Here is a 23,028-nt window from a genome sequence, read left to right on the forward strand (position 1 = left end):
CTGGTTGCTTCAGAAGCTTTAGTTGTTTTTTCGCCAGTGGTTCTGGAAGGTGTTGGTGTGATTTTAGTAACAGTAGAAGGTTTAGAGGTAACAGGTGTTTCTTGGCCTCTTGTCGTGCTTCCTGGTACTGCAGTTGTGGTCTCAACAAGTTCTGTTACAGAGCCAGTCACTGGGCCTGTTGTGCCAACCTTTGAAGGTGTTGTTGTTCCAATCTCCACTGTTGTTGTTCCTGCAAAGGTGGTTTCTGCAGACTCAGTTGTTGCTCTCTGGGTTGTGCTGAACGGGCCTTTTGTAGTTGTTGTAGGAAGAGAGGGCTTTGATGATACAATTGTACTTTCGCCGTGTTTTGTTGTTCCCTCAGGGACTGAAGTTGTGGTTTCATAAACTGCTGTGGTAGAGAATGTTAATTTACCAGTAGTAGTCTGAACAGGCTTTCTTGTACCCACACTGGTTCCTTGACCTTGAGTTGTAGTTGCTTCAGAAGCTTTAGTTGTTGTTTCCCCAGTGGTTCCGGAAGGTGTTGTTGTGATTTTAGTAACAATAGAAGGTTTAGAGGTAACAGGTGTTTCTTTGCCTCTTGTCGTGCTTCCTGGTACTGTAGTTGTGGTCTCTAAAATTTCTGTTACAGAGCCAGTCACTGGGCCTGTTGTGCCAACCTTTGAAGGTGTTGTTGTTCCAATCTCCACTGTTGTTGTTCCTGCAAAGGTGGTTTCTGCAGACTCAGTTGTTGCTCTCTGGGTTGTGCTGATTGGGCCTTTTGTAGTTGTTGTAAGAAGAGAGGGCTTTGATGATACAATTGTGCTTTCGCTGCCTTTGGTTGTTCCCTCAGGGACTGAAGTTGTGGTTTCATAAACTGCTGTGGTAGAGAATGTTAATTTACCAGTAGTAGTCTGAACAGGCTTTCTTGTACCCACACTGGTTCCTTGACCTTGAGTTGTAGTTGCTTCAGAAGCTGTAGTTGTTGTTTCCCCAGTGGTTCCGGAAGGTGTTTTTGTGACTTTAGTAACAATAGAAGGTTTAGAGGTAACAGGTGTTTCTTGGCCTCTTGTTGTGCTTCCTGGTACTGTAGTTGTGGTCTCTAAAATTTCTGTTACAGAGCCAGTCACTGGGCCTGTTGTGCCAACCTTTGAAGGTGTTGTTGTTCCAATCTCCACTGTTGTTGTTCCTGCAAAGGTGGTTTCTGCAGACTCAGTTGTTGCTCTCTGGGTTGTGCTGATTGGGCCTTTTGTAGTTGTTGTAAGAAGAGAGGGCTTTGATGATACAATTGTGCTTTCGCTGCCTTTGGTTGTTCCCTCATGGACTGAAGTTGTGGTTTCATAAACTGCTGTGGTAGAGAATGTTAATTTACCAGTAGTAGTCTGAACAGGCTTTCTTGTACCCACACTGGTTCCTTGACCTTGAGTTGTAGTTGCTTCAGAAGCTGTAGTTGTTGTTTCCCCAGTGGTTCCGGAAGGTGTTTTTGTGACTTTAGTAACAATAGAAGGTTTAGAGGTAACAGGTGTTTCTTGGCCTCTTGTTGTGCTTCCTGGTACTATAGTTGTGGTCTCTAAAAGTTCTGTTACAGAGCCAGTCACTGGGCCTGTTGTGCCAACCTTTGAAGGTGTTGTTTTTCCAATCTCCACTGTTGTTGTTCCTGCAAAGGTGGTTTCTGCAGACTCAGTTGTTGCTCTCTGGGTCGTGCTGATTGGGCCTTTTGTAGTTGTTGTAAGAAGAGAGGGCTTTGATGATACAATTGTGCTTTCGCTGCCTTTGGTTGTTCCCTCAGGGACTGAAGTTGTGGTTTCATAAACTGCTGTGGTAGAGAATGTTAATTTACCAGTAGTAGTCTGAACAGGCTTTCTTGTACCCACACTGGTTCCTTGACCTTGAGTTGTAGTTGCTTCAGAAGCTGTAGTTGTTGTTTCCCCAGTGGTTCCGGAAGGTGTTTTTGTGACTTTAGTAACAATAGAAGGTTTAGAGGTAACAGGTGTTTCTTGGCCTCTTGTTGTGCTTCCTGGTACTATAGTTGTGGTCTCTAAAAGTTCTGTTACAGAGCTAGTCACTGGGCCTGTTGTGCCAACCTTTGAAGGTGTTGTTTTTCCAATCTCCACTGTTGTTGTTCCTGCAAAGGTGGTTTCTGCAGACTCAGTTGTTGCTCTCTGGGTCGTGCTGATTGGGCCTTTTGTAGTTGTTGTAAGAAGAGAGGGCTTTGATGATACAATTGTACTTTCGCTGCGTTTTGTTGTTCCCTCCGGGACTGAAGTTGTGGCTTCATAAACTGCTGTGGTAGAGAATGTTAATTGACTAGTGGTAGCCTCACCAGGCTGTTTTGTACCCACACTGGTTACTTCAGAAGCTTTAGTTGTTTTTTCGCCAGTGGTTTTGGAAGGTGTTAGTGTGATTTTAGTAACAGTAGAAGGTTTAGAGGTAACAGGTGTTTCTTGGCCTCTTGTCGTGCTTCCTGGTACTGCAGTTGTGGTCTCAACAAGTTCTGTTACAGAGCCAGTCACTGGGCCTGTTGTGCCAACCTTTGAAGGTGTTGTTGTTCCGATCTCCACTGTTGTTGTTCCTGCAAAGGTGGTTTCTGCAGACTCAGTTGTTGCTCTCTGGGTTGTGCTGAACAGGCCTTTTGTAGTTGTTGTAAGAAGAGAGGGCTTTGATGATACAATTGTACTTTCGCTGCGTTTTGTTGTTCCCTCAGGGACTGAAGTTGTGGCTTCATAAACTGCTGTGGTGGAGAATGTTAATTTACCAGTGGTAGTCTGAACAGGCTTTCTTGTACCCACACTGGTTCCTTGACCTTGAGTTGTAGTTGCTTCAGAAGCTTTAGTTGTTGTTTCCCCAGTGGTTCCGGAAGGTGTTGTTGTGATTTTAGTAACAATAGAAGGTTTAGAGGTAACAGGTGTTTCTTGGCCTCTTGTAGTGCTTCCTGGTACTGTAGTTGTGGTCTCTAAAATTTCTGTTACAGAGCCAGTCACTGGGCCTGTTGTGCCAACCTTTGAAGGTGTTGTTGTTCCAATCTCCACTGTTGTTTTTCCAGGAAAGGTCATTTCTACATACGCAGTTGTGGATCTATGGGTTTGGTTTCCTGTAGTTTTGGTTTCAGTTACTGTTGTAGTAGCATATGTTGTTTGTTCAGTTGTTTCCCCTGGTTGTGTTGTAACTCCTTTTGTACTTGATGCAGCTTAAAAACATACAGGCATACATAAGAAAACAAATAATAACACATTGCCAACTTTTACAACTCTATAGCTTGGTCTTATACCTGGTGTGGGGGTCTGAGCTGTGCTAAATGTAAATGGAGATGTGGAAGGCATAGCCGTTGTTGTATTGGTGCATTGGTACATGCTTCTTGATATTGTTCCATTGGCTGCACACTCAGCTGTAATGCAATTTCCCAGACCATCTATGGTATTGTAGATGATATCACCATAGTTGTAAATTTTTCCATTAACTGTACATGTACAAGCTGTAGGGTAAAGAAATAGTGTTATCCACTCAAATAAAAAAAAACTTTTACATTGTAAACATTTTCTTGGCAAGCTGAAACCTATCAGTTATGATTTATACTCACAATTAACGCTGTAGTCGCATATTATCCCAGATAATGTACAGGAGCTTTAACAATTAGAACATTTATGTTAATTGTATAGTTATCATCAAACAATACAATGAAACATACATTTTCCTCAGATTTTAATCTTCAAACTATTCGTGGGTAACACAGTAAAACTGAGTTAAATATTAAAATGAGCTATTCCGGAAAGAACAGTCTTTATAAAGCATATGTAGTTATAATCCTACCCACTAATTGGGGTAAACTATCAATCTTTAAAAAAAAAAAAGTACCGGTACTTGAAATGACAAACACAAACCATGTCATAAAGATTAATATGATTTGGAAATGCAAATGTTTTAGAAAGCACACATTTCATAAAAGCTAGTAGCTCTGTTTTGATGCAGCAGTTAAGGTTTTAAGAGAATAGGATAATGATTTTGATAAGAGACGTACCATGTGTAGCAGGGTTTGGATGGGACCTGCTCTCCTAGGCAATAATGGGTCCCCTTGTCATCAAAGCATCCACACTGGTCCCAGGCAACACACTTCATGGTGTCTTCATCAAAGAATGGCTTGATTTGAGGACACTTTGGATAACAGCCTATGTAATACAAAAATAACATGTTATTTAATGGAGATGGATAGAAAAGTAAGGAGTTGATGTTCTCCTAATGATGTTTCTATGCATCACCCAATGTTAGAGACTCTGTTTCACTAAATATCATCCCAGTGGCATTAGATCATTCAAAGCTTAACAGTCAAGTAGTAAAGTAATTTGTCATTAATTCTTTTGCTAAATGCCAGTCAGTGACTCATCTTGGATTTAACTGATTTTGACTCATTTCCTTTTGTCTCCAGGCTACTAATTCTTACCTCACAGCTTTTTTTGTCCCAGAATCGATCCCACAGTAAAAACAACTCTAAGGAACTCTAAGGGGGGAACTGAACTTTTACTTGTTTTCTTCTTACTGAAGGCAGAGGTCAGCACTAAGGCTCATGCCAGATAACCATGAGAGCTGAAACTGGTTTTTGAAACTGAAATTGTTTTGCAAATCGATTCATCTCTTGATTAATAATCAGATAGCAAAATGTGCGTTAAAGAAGATTTCTTACAAAATTAAACCGGGTGAAACTCAAAATTATCCACTTGTGGAGTTCTGGACGGAGCATATTGACAGACGAAAATGTTTTCTATCCAAAATGCAAAATTTTAATTTATTTTCCACAATTGTGGTATAATTACTGCTCTAAGTGAGTCGCTCAGTCAGCTAAAGACATGTTTTAGAGTCTCTATATTCTCCACTTAACAATTAAACGATTACTAAATCAGTTGACGATTATTTCAATACTCAATTAATCACGATGAATCTGATTAATTGTTTCAACCCTAATAAGACATTCGCAAACTGAAGAAATGGCATTGAATTCTAAACAGATTACACGTGCGTGTCCCCAGCTTTTAGCCAGTGTTTTATATTTCTTTCATCTCTAAATAAAGCTTTAACTGTGAGAGAAATGGCTGATAGAGTTGACTATAGAGTGTGTTTGTATTTATGCAAAAAGTTAATGGATTTCATGCCTGACATGCTTGGTTTGGCTTTCAGTAAATATTTCTTCTTTTGTCTCAGTAGATATTTCTTCTTTTGTGTCATGAATGCCAAAAACACGGATCTAAAAGTGTTTTGATTTCTATACTATACTTTGTGCAAGACTCAGTTACTATGCCATATCCTTTTAGAGATAAGGCTTTCTCTTGTAAACGTTCCAAACAATTCATATTTAGAATTTTATTGTCATCAACTTTAAAATGTAGTGCAGTAAATAATTAATACAGTTGCGCCCGTTGAAGCTAAACTAAGGACGCAGGTTAAGCAAATCTCACAACAACAGAAAAAAAACCCTGAATTTATTAAATTTGAATTTAATAATAATTTGAATGTATTAAATTCAGAAAAATGCATAATAAGTGTAGGTCTATAGAGAAAATCAGTTATTATGGAAAATGAATTAACATTTACTATGAAAGAGTAAATGTTGATGAAAGAAAAATACAGTATAAATGACTATTTAAAACACGTAACAATACGATTTAAGAAAGTAAATTAGTTCTGTTGCTTGTTTTCGAGAAATATGCTTGAAAATAACATGCCCAAAATGAATTGAATATATCTCAAGAACTACAGAGTTTATTTTAATTGTTTTGGTATCAAAATAAAGGCAAGACCCCAGAGAATATGTTACAGGTCTAAAAACCATCTTGGGGCGAGTGCTGAGGACCCAAATTTGGGTCCTCATGTTATGAAAAGGTTAAATGCTGAATAAATGTTTACCTTCCATATTGTTGATGAGCTTGGAACAGTCTCCGGACGGATTCCTACATGTCTTCATGCAGTCTGCTCCACAGGGCTTGTAATGCCATTCACAGCCACCATCGGAGTTATAGTAGTCACAGAAAATAGCTACAATGATAATAACATGCAGTTAGATTGAAATATGTATTTGATCGACTTTACAAGATTTATTGTGTCAGTTAAAGTATTTCAAATTGACTATCAAATATGTGATTTGAAAAAATTTAACTAATCTAATAGTAATTTAAAAAATGTTGTTTTTGGTTTTGCCTCCAGAAGTGTCAGTGCAGCGTTGCAGCAGCGTTGATGTCCAAACTTACGGCACATCTTGGGCGTTCTCCATCTGATGCAGGCCCCAGCTGCATTACAAGCTTTGGCGTAGGCGGCCACAGCGGTGCAGAAACACTCACAGTCACCCCCAGTGTCACAAGCACAAGAGTCTCTCACACAGGAATCGTAGTACGGGCCGGGATCAACCTTAAACATAAAGTTCATTTGAGAATTGCAGTCAGTCTCATTCTAATCCGTATCATATAATTTACACACGCTGGTGAAGATTCTCAGTCATCCAGGTCATAGTCATTCCAAAAAAGTTAAAAATAACAATCTGCTGGACTTTGTTACCCCCATTTCAGAGACATAGACGGTATTGCAGGTTAACAAAGAACCCAGACGACCTCCATTCCCATTCTTCTGGTTAAATTAGCAGGTTTCTAAGCCACAACAAGGCTTTGTTGGTGAACTCTATAAAGCCTCGAACTCAACACTATTTTGAAAGTGAAACATCTCCAAACTTGGAAACAAAGTCCAGTGGATTGTTTTTTTAAGTTTTTTGGAATAATCTAGACACGGCTGATCATGCATTTATTGATGAAGATGAAGAAAAAACATTTAATCTGTAGCATCACTGGGTTTAACTCATGTCCACATAGATCCATTTCAGTGTTACCTTGGAATGACACTTCTTAAACTGGCCACTGGTTATGATGCTGCACTGTTTCTGGGACCAGGCTGCTCGGTACCGGTTGGAAGCACAGGGGTCACTGGGAAGCTGCGCATTGGAGCAGCTAGAAGACACTTTCCAGCTGTTTCCAAACTCTAAAACATCCGTCACTGTCTCTTGAGAACGTGTTTTGAAATCATTTTTACTGTTGCCGTCGTAGTTCCCACAAAGACCACAGACTTGACCCTAGAGGGAAGGAATTAAACGAAAAGAGGCCAACAAAATTTTAAAACTTAGTTAAAAGAGAAAAAAATCCAAAGAAAGGCTAATTATAAATATCCACACGTAACAAATCTAAAGTGACGACCGAAAAATAAACATCTCAACATACAGACTCTAGTTCTTACCTGGAACTCTGGGCTGAGGGAAATGAAAAGGCTGGTTTTCTTGTCCCACGTGACAACAAGTCCTGATTGGATGGTCACCACCAGGTAAAGGCCCATTTTCCGAACTGAAGCAGGGAGAACTTTGATGTTTCCTTTGACCACGTGGAAACTTTCATCTTTAAGTTGGTATTCATTATCCTTTAAACATAAGGATAAAAAACACACAAAAAAACAACAAAACATGTTAAACATTCTGCAATCACTATAAATGGTGCATTAATTTTATTTCCTATTCTGACGTTTCTATATTATTTAAAATTTGGGGGAGGAATGTGGGAACAATGGGAGACAGAAACCCATCAACCAGTTTCAATGTATTGATTTCCATTAGAAACGCATCAAAACTTTAGGAAGAAACATGGAGGAATAACAAACACTTTTGTGTTTCTGATCTAGAAACAATGATAAACATTCAATAAAACCACAGTCATTTGTGTCTTGAAATCTAGTGGAGGAACCGCCAGCATTTCTTAGTAGAATATAATAAAAAAATAATAATCAAAAAGTTATTGGTAAAATCACTTTTCTCTCTAAGTGATGTTAAAGCGAGATTGTCAGTGTTTTTACATCTGGTTTAACTTTCTTCAAACAATTTTCACTTTTCGAATAATCTTTTCAGATGCCACACTGGAAAAACAATCTAGAAATAAGTAAAAATTTCTTAAATTAAAGTGTATTTACCCTTAATTTAAGTAGGTAAATGAGGTGATCTGGCAATGGAATTAGTATTTTTACTCTTAACATAAAATGCACTTGAAATAAGAAAAAGCAATTGTGTTTTATTATTTTAAATGTAAATTGTCTTGTTCCATTGGCAAATGTCTCTTTTATCTCCTCAATCCAAGAACAAATGCACTTATTTTAAGAGAAAATTACTCATCTAGTCTATGATTTTTTTACACTACATTCATACGGCTACATCTATCAATTATTGCAGCCGTATTTCACTATGGCATTACTCCACAAAATTGATGTGGCTGTTAAAAGCTCTAAAAGCCTTTTATTCAGTTATTAAATGAATTGAAAAGTTTGTACTGTTGACCCGGTTTACAATATTTACTCCTTTTTAGGGGATTGCTGGCCTAGTGGTTAGAGCAGTGCGCTTTTGCTCCAAGAAGGACTCAAGAACCTGGTTCGATCCCCACAGCCTTCACTCTGGGTCTCTGAGCAAGACCCTTAACCCCACTGCTCCCCTAGGGGATGGGTTAAATGCAGAGGTAAAATTCTTGTGTGAGATCAATAAAGTTCAATTATTATAATGTTTTTACTTATATAACCTGTCTTAAAATATATATAAATTTGGATAGTAATGGTATTGATTTTATATCTTAACATCTTAAAGACTGGATTTAATTTTATGACACATTATCAATTTGTAAAGCTGCAAGATGATTTCTAGTGTTGATCTAGTTGGTAGAGCCCCTGTTAGATTGCTAGATGCTATGATGGTACAGCTCATGACTCAAGGAGTGATTAAAATCCCAGATTTAATTAAAAGTGATGCTCAATATGGAAAATATGAGCTCATATGAAAATATGAGGAAAAGGTTCGTCACCACCAGTGTGCTAATTAGTGGGAAACTATATGCAGGCTGCTAACCCAAGAAATAAAGACAAGTAGTAAGAAATATTATTTTTTGTTAATATTTGTACATAAAAGAAAATGTAATATAAAAAAATAGAATGAAATTAAAAATGTGGTTTTCCTTGACATTTCTTGTTGAACTGACTGTCATTTTGCAAAAGTGTCAGCTGTCAGCCTCCAGGCTGGAGGCTGACAGTGTTTGGGGGTCACTGCATGGGAAAAGTTTGGAAACATCTGCTCTAAACCGTTCCTGGTCACCAGGTGGAACCAGATGACAGGTGTAGATGGCATCAGTGTGGTGAGTTTACCCCAAGAAAGATCTTGATGTTCTTGGAGCAGGTGGTTCCTGTGCTTCCACATGGAACATTCTCTGTGATGATACTGAAGCTACCGTTTCCCTGACCAGGGCTGCAGTAATCCTGAGGTAGAAGAAAAACAAATCCACTCACAGGGCATCCTCTCTGGGTTTGATTCTTTTCACTAAAACAAAGAATATTTCACTGATACAGTCAAAAGGGTTTTAATGATTCTGTTGGGTTAGGAGATACCTTTACTGCAAGAAAAATAATAATAATAAAAAAAAATATGATAAAAAAATGTCTTTATAGAAATGTGCAGCAAATACAAAGAATATTGCAAACACAAAAATGAGACAATAAAATAAGGAAAGCATGTTCAAAACAAAAATGCTGCTTTCACAGATAATAGAGACACACATTGCAAACACATAAATGATGCTAACATTAACCCACAGAATACATGCAGAGGAAAAATACTGCAGGTAGCAAAAACAACTGCTAGTTAAGAAAGCTAAATACTAGTACCATGTAAGAGTACACAAGACCACTAGGGGGCGACAATCAACAATTTATAGGGAACCGGACCCTAAAGCCTGTGTGTATGTGTTGCAGGTAACGCAGATATAGAAGGCTCCTTACCTGGAGGAGCGTGTATTCACATTCTCCATTGAAGTCAAACCTTTTATCATCAAATGTGATGTAATGACCATCTCCATAGATCCCACAAACTGCATTGCACACATTGTTGGTGCAAGTGAACTTTCTTCCACTACATGAACTGTGATGACAAACAGAAATCTGAATTAAATCAAAGGAAAGACCTGATCATGTCAGAGGCAGATGAGAGTCTTTGATGACAGCTCTAAATGGTGATGGAGCATCGTTTAAAACTTATTTAAGGAGAAAGAACAGGCCCCACAATCACAGACGCCTGTTACATACCAGGTGTTACAGTCCACTGTCAGAGTCTGTCCCGGCTGGTAGACCTGTCCGTTGTGAACACATGGACAGTTTGTCTCATTGATGCATCCTCCTGCTCCATCTGATAAGAGGCCATCTGGGCACACGCAGCCGGACGTACAGCCTGTGCTGATCTGTCGGTGGCCAGCGTGAAGGAGAGTCAGGTAAAAAAAAAATGCTGGTGGATTTACATCCAATGCTTTTTGAGCTGAAAGAATTAGCTCTACTTACACAAAGCATGTCCGCTGTGCTGCAGCTCCTCTGGCACTCAGCCCCTTTGGTCCCAGGCTGAGCAGTGGAGCAATCCAAATAAATCATGGGGGCAGCACATGATGTGGAAGCTGGAAGGTTTTAATAAGTGAAGAAGATGTCAAAACTGGAGATTATGGATTTTATAACCTTCATTTAAACCCCAAATTCACATCAAACCTACTCGGTGGCATGGTTCCTCCTGAGCAGCTCAGGGCTCCATGTCTGCAGACACTGTGAGAACAGGTGGAATAGATATGAGGCACATGAAATCTGAAATTAACATCTAATTAATTCTCAAAATATTTATTTGAATAAGAAGCTTTTCAATACGGAAAAGGATTAGGGCCACTGAAAAAATAAAAAAAGTTACCTGATTTTAAAATTTTATTTCAGTATAATATGAGAAAAAAGTCAGAATTCTGACTTTTTTTCTAAGAATTCTGACTTTTTTCTCAGAATTCTGATTACAATCTCAGAATTCTGACTTTTTTTCTCAGAATTCGGACTTTAATCTCAGAATTCTGACTTAATTCTGACAGCTAACATACATGTTAACATTAAGCCATAGCCATTTTTGTTTTAGAGACTAGCTCTCGTGTTTTAATCACCTTCTGCTTTTCCATTAATGAAAGAGCATCACCAGGGACCCCTCGGGCACGTAAAAAGTCGGCTAATCCCAACATTTTCCACCAGTGTCTTACTGGCCCTCCCAAACAACTCACATCTTTGTCAGTGAAGCTGAGTGCTCCCACATCTCTTCCTTCATGGTGCCCATCTACATTAAGATCCACAATTCGGAGTTTAAAGTCATACTTATGAGGAAAAAAGTCATAATTCTGAGATTAAAGTCCGAATTCTGAGAAAAAAAAGTAGAAAATTTGAGATTTTTTCCCATATTAAACTGAAATAATATTTAAAAATCAGTTAACTTTTTTTTATTTTTTCAGCTGGCCTAATCAACTTTCTTGTTTCAAGGTTTCATTTTTGGATCTCATTTTCTTCAAATTTTCATTTACCAAATATGTTATTTGTTAGCAACATAATACAGGGGCCAATATTTTTTAATGGGATGTCTTTGATTTGGTTGTAATTTTCCCTTTGATCTTTGATGATAAACGGTGATCTGTTAATGCTGTTTAAATAAACCTAAAATGAAAATTTTACCATGTTACTCCGTCTTTAATGATAGCCTGTCCAGCGGGGATAAAGGTGTCCTTATCATAGCAGGGACAGCTTTCACTGGACACACACTTTCCCTCTTCGTTCATGTAGGTTCCCTCAGCACAGCCGCAGCCGTCCACAGAGGCAAAGCTGACCTGGCAGGAGAAATCTGCCAGGCTGAGGGAGCGGCATGTCCGACCGCAGGAGGTCATGTTGTAATCATAAACTGTCTCCTCTGGACATGATTGGCTAAACTTTCCTGTGTATTAAAAAAAGGAAAACCTCATGTAACACTCTAATCTACCACGCAGGCTGTTGTGTCTCTATGTTCTCTGATGTTTCCCTCACCGCAGATGGCTTCTCTCCAGCCTCTGATGTGGACTCCTGCTGCTGAGCAGGCGTAGACATACGAAGACACTGCAGCACACATGCACTCCTCACTTTTCTCACAGTTACAGCTGTCGTACATGCAGTTCTGTTAAAACACATAGCAGACATGGATGAATCTATGATGGTTAAATGGTTGTAAATGTGGTCAATTCCTTAAGTTTGCAGACATACATCTTTGTATGAGCTGGGGCTGACAACAGAGTGGCAAGGAGCAAACACTCCCACAGGATCTGTCAGTTTGGAGCACCAGTACTGTGCATATGTCTCTGAAACACAAAAATGCCCAAATTAAGTTAGCACAGTGGTTCTCAAACTTTTTCTGTCATTCCCCACTTTGGACAAGGGGGAATTTTCAAGCCCCGCCTGTCCCCATCGCCCCAACACAATGCTAATGAAATATTCAACAATCTTAAAATGTTCCAATTTTATTGAAGTAACAAGTAGTATCTAAATACAAATCTACATCAAATAACAGCAAGCTCAAAAATAAAGAAAATAAAAATGCAGCTGTGTCAAAATTTGTATCAAGCTCAAAGATAGAAAAAATTAAAGTGCCACTCTGCAATCTGTTAATAAAAGAAAAGAAGTGAAATCCATCTGGCAAGACAGGTCTATTTATCCCTGCATTAGTGGCTGCAATGAGCCTGTTTTGCATTGCAGTTTCTCAAAACGGGGTTGCAGGCTTGATACTGCCACTCTCAAGTCATGCTCAATGTTCAGCTGAGATCTGTATTTTGTTTTCATTGAAGCAGCAGCTGAAAAGCCCATCTCACAGAGATATGATGTGGCAAAGGGAAGAAGAATGCACACAGCTCTCTGCCCGATGAGTGGATACTCGCTCTCCACTCCTAACCAGAAACATGAACATGTGGCTGTGTGAATCAAACGCCGTTATTTATTTAAGATAGAATATTTCAAATTCAGTTATTTATGATCAACCTGCGCCGTCAATCCCGGCGCATGTGCGCTTTATTTGCAGTCTGGACGCAAAAGTTAAACATGCTGTGTCTCTGCTCTGACTGCAGCGCTGATAGGGACTCCTGCAATAGCGGGGGAGAACGGGGTTGGGACGGGGGAGGCGCCCCACGGCAGCACCTGCCGCTGGAGGACAAGAAAAGGAACGATACGTGCTTTCACGTAAGAGTCTCCAAAAGGCGCTAGATTTGTTTTTTTGAAAAAGAGTCGCTGGAGGGGTCTGAAATATAGCGACAAAGTCGCTGAGTTGGCAACACTGGGGCGCGAAAGTTTATTCTGTTACAAATAATATGCCGACGTCACGTCAATCATTATTTTGGCACTTCAGTTCCAGGGGAAATTTTTCTCATATCTAATGTTCTTTTAATTAGACTACATGTAGGCTAGTAATGATTACTTTGTGGGTTTGATTGGTCTAAAAAGCGGCAACATACAGCTATAAGGACAGTTTGCTCTCACACATTCTACATTTATAGTCACACACACACACACACACACCGGAACTTGGCGCGCCCCACCTGTCACGTCTCAATTCCCCACCAGTGGGTCGCGCCACACACTTTGAGAACCGCGGAGTTAGCATAATATTGAATGCTACCCAGTAGCAAGTATCTCATGGATGGTGCCACTCATACTGCTAAATTTTCTGAGATTCTAGGGCTATGAGCAAAGCATATAATCCTCAGTGATGAGGAAAGCTAATGCTGCTATAGACTTTGGCTGGCGGAGGAGACACTTTTCCTCTCCCTGCTCAATTCTATTTCCCCACCGAGCAAAAAATGTTTGAAAATAACATGACTACGTCCAGACGGCATCTACATTTGGTTGAAAATTTTTCAGATTGTTGAAAAAAACTTAGAAAACTGGTTATGCAATGTCTTTTCAATGTCTATTATTGGACTAATGTGGGAGAAATTCAGACCCACTAAATGCAGCCGAATTTTCAAAAATAATTTTTGGACTAAATCAAGAAGGATTGACCAGATTTAGCCAAAAAAACAAAAGTCTAAATGACGTCTGGTGTTTGGGGGGGATCTATTCTTCAATTCTCCAATATTTAATACCTGAACATTATGTTTTCTTTTTATTGCAATAGTAGCTTCATCTGGTCTGGCTCTGTTTGGCTCTTACAACATTCTGAAGGGAGGCATTAACTGGGCTTCTGCCATCAACAACTTCCATAATATATTCAGTATGATGAAGATGGGCCTGTTTTTCCAGTGTTCATTCTTTCTCATTCTTTCATTCTCTTTGACAGGGGAGATTTGTCAAAGACCCATTTATTGCATCAGGTATGGAGAGAGGACACACTGTGTGCAAGGAATTATCTGTACCTCTGTTGATGTCCTGGCTGCAAGGATTTCCAAAGTTTTGCACAATGTTGGGACAGCTGATTCTAGTTTTCCAGGTGTTGGCAAATGCTGCAGCGGTTCCCTCTACAAGTCCACTGATCCCCTGGAAGTCGTCACTCATTATGTTGTTGAAGTTCCCGCACAATCCTGTGGAGAATTTTTGGACACTGCTGAGCATTTGATGGCAGAAGATGTCAGTAAGATCCAGTTAGGCTTAGTCCCCAGCTGGAATGTCAGAAACGATTCTTTAATGTGGAGATGTACCTGACGTGGCTCCTTTAAGTGACACATCAGCGGAAACAAAGACTTGCATGACAGGAGACAGCTGGACCATCACTTGGATTCCAACTTTGGTGCTGAATACCACATAAAAGGACGACGGCCTGAAGGCGCTCATCTCCGCTGCAGTGACCAGAACGCCAACAGATAGCATCAAAACAACACGCCCAACAACTTTAATTTCTTCAAGATCACTTTTTCTCCAGTTTCTACGTTCTCTGGCATTCCATCATATCATCAGTTATCTTATGAAGTTGACCACATGTCAGCAAGTTTTGGCAAGCATGCTGCTGCACACTAAATGGCAGCTCAAGCTAAGGAGCGTTTTTACAATTTCACTGTCAAATCAAGGACCATTTGTAAGAGAGTGAGGATGTTTTGCTGGTCCTCACTTCCATTTTTGCTATTTGCAAGGTTTAGGACTAAAGTGTCGAATAAATGTAGGTTAAGATTAGGGTCAGGCATGCACTGCTAATGGTTATTGTCAGGGTTAGGAGGTAAATATGACTGGAAACCAATAAAAGTCAATGAGAAAAAACACAGCAAGTTATGTTGAATGGAGAGTAATATTAAAATATACTCACGTGTAAACAATGGTAGCTGAGAGAGAATGTTGTTGACATAAAGTTGTCCAGATGCTTGAATTTTGATGACCTGGTATTTTAGGATGAGACACATTTTAAATGATTAGCATTTTAAAAAAAATATTCAAAACTAGAATGCCATATTAACAAACAAATATTTTGATTAAATTAGCTGAGCAATTAAACCTTCATGTGAATGGATCTACTCCTCTCAGGGGGGGCTCTGGTAATTACGCTTATTTATTTTTAGTACATATAATGGTGCTGATGCCATTTTTTGGCTCTGATACCGATCACTGGCTGTGTAGTATTGACCAATTCTGATACCATCTGTTTGAAATTGATGTGTGTGTTTATATATGAAGAATTGCATCCTACTTGGATGTAAAATTATTGCCAGGAAAAAGACTAATACAAAGTGAAGTAGAACTTTTTATTGCCTACCTGGAATGGGGGACAATAGTTGAATTAACTTTTGGCTCTCAAAATGGTATCAGTGCCCTATTTGTTGTTACTCAGTGCCGGATTGGGGCCCCGCCCGATACTGGTATCGGTATCGGTCCAACACTATATAATATCAAAGGTCAGCAAAGCTGTCAATCAGTTAGAAAATACCAGAGTGAGCAAACGTGACGGCGCCTCATAGTGACCTATTTTCTTCTTTATGGGATTTTATTGGGTTGAGGTTGGCTCGCATCAAAATGGTGCATTACCACCACCGACTGATATGGAGTCTGGATCTGAATGACTACTACTTACTTACGTATACTGAACAAAACTAAATAAACAAAACAAAACCAACAAAATAAAATTAACAAAATTAAACCAACAAAATCAAAATAAGATTCAGATCTTCTCAATTGATTAATCTAAGATAATGGAAAACAATTACATAACACTTATCTCTTCAGTTATTTCTAAGGATTTCTATTAAATCAAAGTGTATTCTTTATTTTTTCAGATTTTGAACAATTTCCCTCCTTTTCCTTTCATACTTCTTACAGTGTACCATTACATCTTCAATTGTCTCTTATTACTCACAGTATTCACACCTACCAATGTTATGTTTACCTATTTTGAATAAAGTACTGTTTAATCCTGTGTGCCCAAATCTAAGTCTTGATATAATTGTTTCTTCTCTTCAGCTCCTTCCTGCACATCTCATTTCTTCCGCTCTCCTCTGAACTTGTAATTATCACCTCTCAGTGATGATCTTAGAGGCATTCCTTGCTGTCCAACCGAGGTTTATTTTAAAGTCAGATGTAACCAAGGTAACCTGGTCACAAGTCTTGAATATTGTGGCGTTTATGTGTTGGTGTCTAAGGCTTACCACGGCGTTGCTGCCCAGAGCCAGAGTAACAGCTCGCAGACAAGTCCTGCTGTCTGTTAGACCACATTTGACCAGGTCCACTAGCACGGTGTACAAAGAGCCGTCACTCTGCTGCAACACACATTCAAACCAAAGGCATCAGGGCTAACACCAGTCACAGTTACCACACACCTAAATCAGGGTAGGGGAGTGTGCATTTATTATGAAACAAATCCAAACATCAGCATTTAAATATACAGAAGCCATTAAGCTTTTTACTTTTGCCAGAACATAGGAGCAATCTCCATGGAAGGTGTAGATTTTTCCATCAAAGGTGGTGATGTGAGCTCCTCCCTCCACCGAACAGGTTCCTGAGCAGTTCTCCTCTGCACACGTCCAGTGGCCGCTCTGACAAACGCTGTTATCAACACACACAGTTTAATTCCACCTCTCCTGACAGGCGTTCATTTAAAACAGCATTCCTTTAGTTGTGGTTCACTAGATTATTGGATCCTAATCGACTACAGAATGAATTCTGTTCCATTATTGTTGCAAAGAACATGTTTTGTAAATGGACGTGTGAAAAGAATATAATTTCAAGTTCGAGTTTTCAGACATTTCTTTGCAGATAATGCATTTATTTTGTTATGTTATTTTTAATTTCTCCAAAAAATATCTATTCTTTTTATTTCTTTCATTCAGAAAGATTTTTCCAAACTTTATTATTTTCCAATTGCATTTACAGATCATATTCTCTTCATCTCTGGGGCGGGCGTTCCTCTGGACTTAGGAGCTAAGATACATTTCTTTTGGTCTGCTGGTCGTTAGCAACAAGAGAAGATGATCCGTGAAAAGCAATATGAAAAGAAAAAAAATGCAATTTATAAAACTCAATCTGAAAAAAAAAAATAAAAAATAGGCAATATAAAAATAATGTGAGAAAAATTTTACTGGAAAAGAAAAATTTTTAAAATATAAATCAGTAAATCACTTATTTTGTAAACAAATAGAATTTGTAAGCATCAAAATTGGAAAAAGCAAAACTGGAAATTTTCTTTTTTTTAAAGCTGAGAAAAGAGCAATATCACTCTCTTTTTTTTCAAACTTTTTTTTTAAAGTTTTATTTCTCATGTGTAAAATTTCAGTATAAAAAAATTTTTTTTTTACTTCAGTTTACAAAATGTGCTTCTCTTGCAACAATAATGGAACAAAGCTCACCCCATAAAGGACATGGTGAGCAGCTCCAGGACGTATTGAACAGAAAACGATTCCCATCTGTTATTAGAGTTTAATTCAGGCTATGACATCTGCAGATATTTACCCAGCTGGGTTTCAAAGCAAATATGGAGTCACATATAGAACAATAAACAGCTAATCTAGGTTTTGAATCTTATCATTGTATTTCCCACCATATTTGGTCCTGATAAAGTAAGACATTATCCCAGCTTACCAGGATCTGCAGTTGAATGAGTAGGACTCTCCGGACCGATAGATCCGCTTCCCATGCACACATGGGCACTGATCAGCTGTGATGCATCCTGTGCCGCCGATGTCATCAAACACCATTCCTGCAGGGAGGACAGATATGTTCATTAGTTATTCAGATCCCCATTAGCTGAACTATACAGCCAGCTGGCTTTCCTTAGGTCCTTCATAAAACACATAAATGTAAAACAATATTTTTAATGGAGCAGATAACAGGCAATAATACAATAAAAAGTAAATCTAATAAAAACTGGCCATAAACTACGATTTATTCATATACTGAATCTGCAAACAACATTAATTTCATTTACAGATGCTTTTCAGTTACATTTACAAAACAGCAGAAGCCCATTTTATCTCCTCCATTGTTCTCTAAATATACCATTTATCCTATATCCATGAGTTTTAGTGGGAATTACATCACATTACACAATGTATATTACATTACATTATTTCATTGGTCTATAAATAAAGGAATTTTTAATTATTCTTTTATTTACTTCTGGGAGTAAAAACTTTACTTTGATAGTGAGGCAAAACCATATGATTCTGCTGTGTTTTATTAAAGGACTAAATCAGAAAAATGTATTTTATTCAATACTTTTTTCAAGCAGAAAACACAAAAGAGGCCAATGCTTGATCTAGAACCTCCAGCAAACTCAGACTGGAATGCATATCTTTTAAACTGGTTGCATAGGATTAGTTTGGAGCCGTATTTTGCATAGTTTGCATGTCCCATATGTAGAAATCCTTCTGCATGTTCCTTAATATGCATCATGCAACCCAGGTGTTCTCAGAGTGGGGGTTGGGACCCTTTGCAGGGTCCTGAGGTGGTTTTCTGAATCATTGTGATCATTGACGGCCCAATGCATGAGTGAACAAAGTGACTGCTTAGGGGAGGTCCCAAGAACAATTTATTGTTTTATGTTTCTTTTCTTAATGTTTAATGATATCTATATTAATATAGGAACAGATACACAAAAGAAGTTTTCATATAGTTACAATATTTTTAATATCTAATTATTCTACTTTAAAATCTTTTTACTTTCTATCTGGTTCCAAGAAACTTTGATTTCATCCATTTTGGGGAAAAACGTTTTATATCTTATTGTTTGATTTAATTACATCTTTTTTTGTAAATTTCAAAAAAAAAAAATCTATTCATCAAAGCTATTTGTTTTATATTGATTTTGTGGTTTTTCTTGCACTACAGGTTTTTTTTGCACATTGCTATTGCAGCTGAAACAAAAAAACGATAAACTACGCAACACTTTTACTGTAAATACAGAGGGTCAAAAATCAAATCAGACTTTTTAAATTTAGTTGATACATGTTTAAAATATTCAATGTCGTATCAGTTAAAAAATACATTTAAAAATTAAACTCTGTTTTCTAATTATATCTTTTAAAAAGGATGAATGACTGTAGTTTCTATTTGCTACTAAAAAAATAGTCAAGTACTTCTATGTAGTTTTATGGCGCCATCAGTCTGTGTTCATTTTGGGGCCCCTGGTTGGGAACCTTGATGTGACCTAATGAGTGTGGAAATACCGGGCGGGCAGCCGCAGCCATCGTGGCAGTGGGAGTCGCAGGTCTGACTGGCCTGTGGGTTGGAGCAGGAGTCCTGACACGGGCTGCTACATTCTATGAACTCCATGTTGAACGGACACGGCTTGTCTGTGAGAACAGGTCAGTTTAATTATGCTTACTTATTTATGGGGAAAATAATCCTGACTTGAAATAACAGATTTAAGGGAAGAAAGGAGGGTCTTTAAATTGGAAAACATGAACTCACAGCAGAACGTCTGGTTCCTCCATGGCTGGGGGCTTCCTCCTGCATGGACACACTGTCTGGAGAACTCTGAGATGGTTTTACAGAGGATGGCGTCTGTGTTTTCTTCTGAGTTGCACATGTCAGCCATGCAGGCTTTGGTAAATGATTCAACATCAAGAAGGTTCTGGCAGCTGCTAAACGGATCATTGGAGAAGGTCTCCTCACAGAGCAGCTGGGGAAAAAGGAAAAGGTAGTTTAGTCTGAGGCTCCATCAGCTTAAAGGAGGGTTAACTCATATAAGGGAGGTTTGCTAGTAAAGAGGGATGTCTAGTGCCTGATGGACAGAAAAAGGTTTGAAACCCTGAATAAATGTGGAGGGAAATTTGCTTTGTTATGTTGCAAACAAAAAACTACAGAAGAGGATTAGGGCCACTGAAAAAATAAAAAAGTTAACTGATTTCTAAATTTGATTTGAGTTTAACATGGGAAAAAAGTCAGAATTCTGACTTTTTTCTCAAAATTCTGACTTTAATCTCAGAATCCTGACTTTTTTCTCCAAACTCTGACTTTTCACCGGGTCTCCGGTGATGCTTTTTCATTAATCGAAGCGCAGAAGATGATTAAAACAACAATTTTGAGATTAAAGCCAGAATTCTGAGAAAAAAGTCAGAATTCTGAGATATTATCAGTTTGGGGTTTATGAACGTTTACCTGGTCCCCACAGCTCTGGACTGGGCTGAGGTCTGGCTCCACGCAGGTCTCAGTGGGCCCGTTTACTTTGTAGATTTCAGCAAAGTCCACCACAGACAGCACAGCTCCTACAAAACAACACAGTCAGATGAACAGAGCCTTTACAGAAAAAGATCCTCAAATTGAGTTTGATTAAAGAACATTTAGCTAGTGCTGCTTTATACTGGTTATGTTGACCAGAGCTGATCTTTGTCTCTCATCAGGCACATTTTAACACATTTAAAATCACTGACAGCAGAAAGGAGAACTTAAAGCAGAGGAATAATCAGCTTTTCTCATTGTAATATTATGATAAATGGCCGTACCATCTTTCATAAAATCATTGGATATCTTGTCAAAGTTCCCACACAGCCCACAGGTCTGGTTCTGATATTTCTCATCCAGTTCGATCTGAAAAGACACAAAACATAAGAAAATAAATCTTTAGATTTCATGTCAGTATTTTAATCATGATATTTTCTATAGAAATGTGTGTAAAGCTCACATTAGAACAGCAATGTGCCTCCTAACACATTTACACAGATACAAAGATTAGTTTTTGGTTTGAAAAGTTTCTAGAGCAAATATTGGTCACATAATGCAGAGATTTAGGTCCTTTGTTGTAATCTACTTCTTGACCATAAAACTTAGAGCATTAATAAGCCTGTTTATCTCATTATTATGACAAATATTTATAGGTTTAGATGCAGAGTTGAGTTTGGAGGATGTTCTGGTTAGATTGAACCAACACAACCTGCAGCAACTGATGGTTAAAACCTCAATTATCACATTTCATTGACCAATCCAAACACTGCACCACCGCCTCAACCTGCAGGACGAGGAACCATTTAAAGGGAAACAAACTTACTAAAAAAAAAAAAGAAAGCTGCAAAAAAATAAATCCTTTTATCCATCTGCAAAAATCTAGACAGATAAGGAAAATCTGTGTCTTCAGGAGGAATGAATTTTTATGGAGTAAAGTTTGTTCCATTATTGTTGCACACATAGAACACGGTTTTTAATTAGAAAGAAATGCCATCTTGGAATAAAATTTTGAAAAAAATTCTGAGTGTAACTTTTGCAAATACATATTTTTTTGTCTGTTTCAAAAAAATGTTTTTGAATTTTTTTGCACATCTGATATTTTCAACTTTTATAATTCTTATATTTTTGTCAAACTTTATAAACGAGATTTAATATTTTTACATTTTTTATTTTTTTGTTTCAGTTTTTTAGATCGAGTTCTTTGAATTGTTTTCTCTTCAAATCGTACTTTTCAGATCACATTCTTTTCAATTCTTGGGGCTTTTTTTCAAGAGTAAGGAGAGAAGATAAATTTCTATTGGTCTAAACAGACATTAGAAACCATATAGTATTGGTCAATCTGTACATCAAAAGCAAGAGATTGTATTGAGGTTGAAATAAAAAGAATGTGACCTGTAAATACCATTTACCGTAGAAAAAGAAAAATAATATTTTTAAAATGTGACCTGGAAAAATAATGTTAAATCTGTAACAAAAAAAGTGAAAAAATACAATTTGAAAAAATAAGATATATAAAAACTATATTTTTTTTGGTTTAGAATATGAGAAATAAATTAGAATTTCAGCTTACTCAATGTGTTTCTGCTTAGAATAATAATGGAACAAAATTCACCTCACAATTTTTAGGAGTTTTAAAATTTTTATGTTGTGGAAAAAGATTTAGATTATTAGCAGATCTGATTTATAAGGGTGTGTTTGTGTCCTTCATACGTCTAAGGAGTCATCCAGGTTCCAGACAGCCTTAATCCCAAGACTCCCTTCAACAAAGATGCTTGATGTGGTCCTTTTGATGGTCACTCCAAATGCAACGAATGGCAGAGACACCCTGCAGCAAAGAGGAAGGATTTAAGATCAGGATTAAAAAAAACTAAAAGAGACAAAATAATAAATGATTTATTATATTATTTATAAGTAGTTTAATATGTGGAGTCAGTGGGCTGAACTTACAGCTGGCCGTTAAAAATGACTGAGCTGTTGGAGAGCTCCACCACTGAACCATCCAGCTTCATGGTGATGCTGCCGATGGTGGGAATGTTGTCCACCAGGCTGCGCCTCATCTGCACGTTAAAACTCTCATAGCTTCCTTTGCAGAGGGAGACCAGCACATGGTTACAGGTGGAGGCCAGCTGGAAGAAATCTCCATCAAAGGTCTTGAAGTGATAGTGGCCCCAGGCTGTGCAGACTCGGTCCAAATGAGACGTGTTGGCTAGGAAGAAAAAAAAACCTCGACAAATCAGTAAATAATTACAGACGTCTATAGAATCAGAAAATGTTGGTATTTTGCAGCGTTACCTGAGTTCAGATCCAGTGTTTGTATAGAAGTGACAGTAGAAACTGTGGCAGAAAGAAGAAATAACTGAATAACTGACCCCAGTATGCATGTTTTATGCATTAGTTTGATTTTAGTGAAGGACATGAAATGGTTTAATCAAACTGGGGATTCTGTGAGGGATTTGAACCAGTTTCAAAAGACTTCAGTTTCAACAGTTTTCCTCTTAAAGGTACAGTGGAGGGATGTTCTTTTTTTTAGGTGGATCATCAAAATAACTGGTCTTCCTAATTGTCAGTTAT

At 38.1% G+C, this 23,028-nt stretch overlaps 1 protein-coding gene across 1 annotated transcript in view; it reads right to left on the reverse strand.

The window, feature by feature from the left end:
* LOC119797664 (mucin-2-like) overlaps positions 1–22,789 on the reverse strand; it is a 44,834-nt gene extending 22,045 nt beyond the window's left edge. The window contains exons 1-31 of the mRNA XM_038306832.1: positions 22,750–22,789; positions 22,405–22,663; positions 22,168–22,282; positions 20,739–20,823; positions 20,395–20,501; positions 19,705–19,915; positions 19,461–19,586; positions 17,875–17,992; positions 16,704–16,842; positions 16,446–16,556; positions 15,116–15,185; positions 14,517–14,654; positions 14,235–14,399; positions 12,097–12,191; positions 11,884–12,010; positions 11,539–11,794; positions 10,556–10,605; positions 10,354–10,463; positions 10,105–10,256; positions 9,802–9,940; positions 9,172–9,282; positions 7,240–7,416; positions 6,839–7,078; positions 6,210–6,366; positions 5,869–5,997; positions 3,992–4,139; positions 3,554–3,597; positions 3,245–3,448; positions 2,321–3,163; positions 1,397–1,888; positions 122–1,180 (exon numbers count right to left, since the gene is read on the reverse strand). Of these exons, the coding sequence (XP_038162760.1) occupies positions 122–1,180; positions 1,397–1,888; positions 2,321–3,163; positions 3,245–3,448; positions 3,554–3,597; positions 3,992–4,139; positions 5,869–5,997; positions 6,210–6,366; positions 6,839–7,078; positions 7,240–7,416; positions 9,172–9,282; positions 9,802–9,940; positions 10,105–10,256; positions 10,354–10,463; positions 10,556–10,605; positions 11,539–11,794; positions 11,884–12,010; positions 12,097–12,191; positions 14,235–14,399; positions 14,517–14,654; positions 15,116–15,185; positions 16,446–16,556; positions 16,704–16,842; positions 17,875–17,992; positions 19,461–19,586; positions 19,705–19,915; positions 20,395–20,501; positions 20,739–20,823; positions 22,168–22,282; positions 22,405–22,514 (6,028 nt within the window). The 5' untranslated portion in view covers positions 22,515–22,663; positions 22,750–22,789. The remainder of the gene's footprint in view (positions 1–121; positions 1,181–1,396; positions 1,889–2,320; positions 3,164–3,244; positions 3,449–3,553; positions 3,598–3,991; positions 4,140–5,868; positions 5,998–6,209; positions 6,367–6,838; positions 7,079–7,239; positions 7,417–9,171; positions 9,283–9,801; positions 9,941–10,104; positions 10,257–10,353; positions 10,464–10,555; positions 10,606–11,538; positions 11,795–11,883; positions 12,011–12,096; positions 12,192–14,234; positions 14,400–14,516; positions 14,655–15,115; positions 15,186–16,445; positions 16,557–16,703; positions 16,843–17,874; positions 17,993–19,460; positions 19,587–19,704; positions 19,916–20,394; positions 20,502–20,738; positions 20,824–22,167; positions 22,283–22,404; positions 22,664–22,749) is intronic.
* Positions 22,790–23,028: the final 239 nt, after the last annotated feature.

The sequence above is a fragment of the Cyprinodon tularosa genome, unplaced genomic scaffold (assembly GCF_016077235.1).
Source record: "Cyprinodon tularosa strain WSP-4 unplaced genomic scaffold, ASM1607723v1 ctg593, whole genome shotgun sequence".
In the NCBI taxonomy this organism is placed as follows: Eukaryota; Metazoa; Chordata; class Actinopteri; order Cyprinodontiformes; family Cyprinodontidae; genus Cyprinodon; species Cyprinodon tularosa.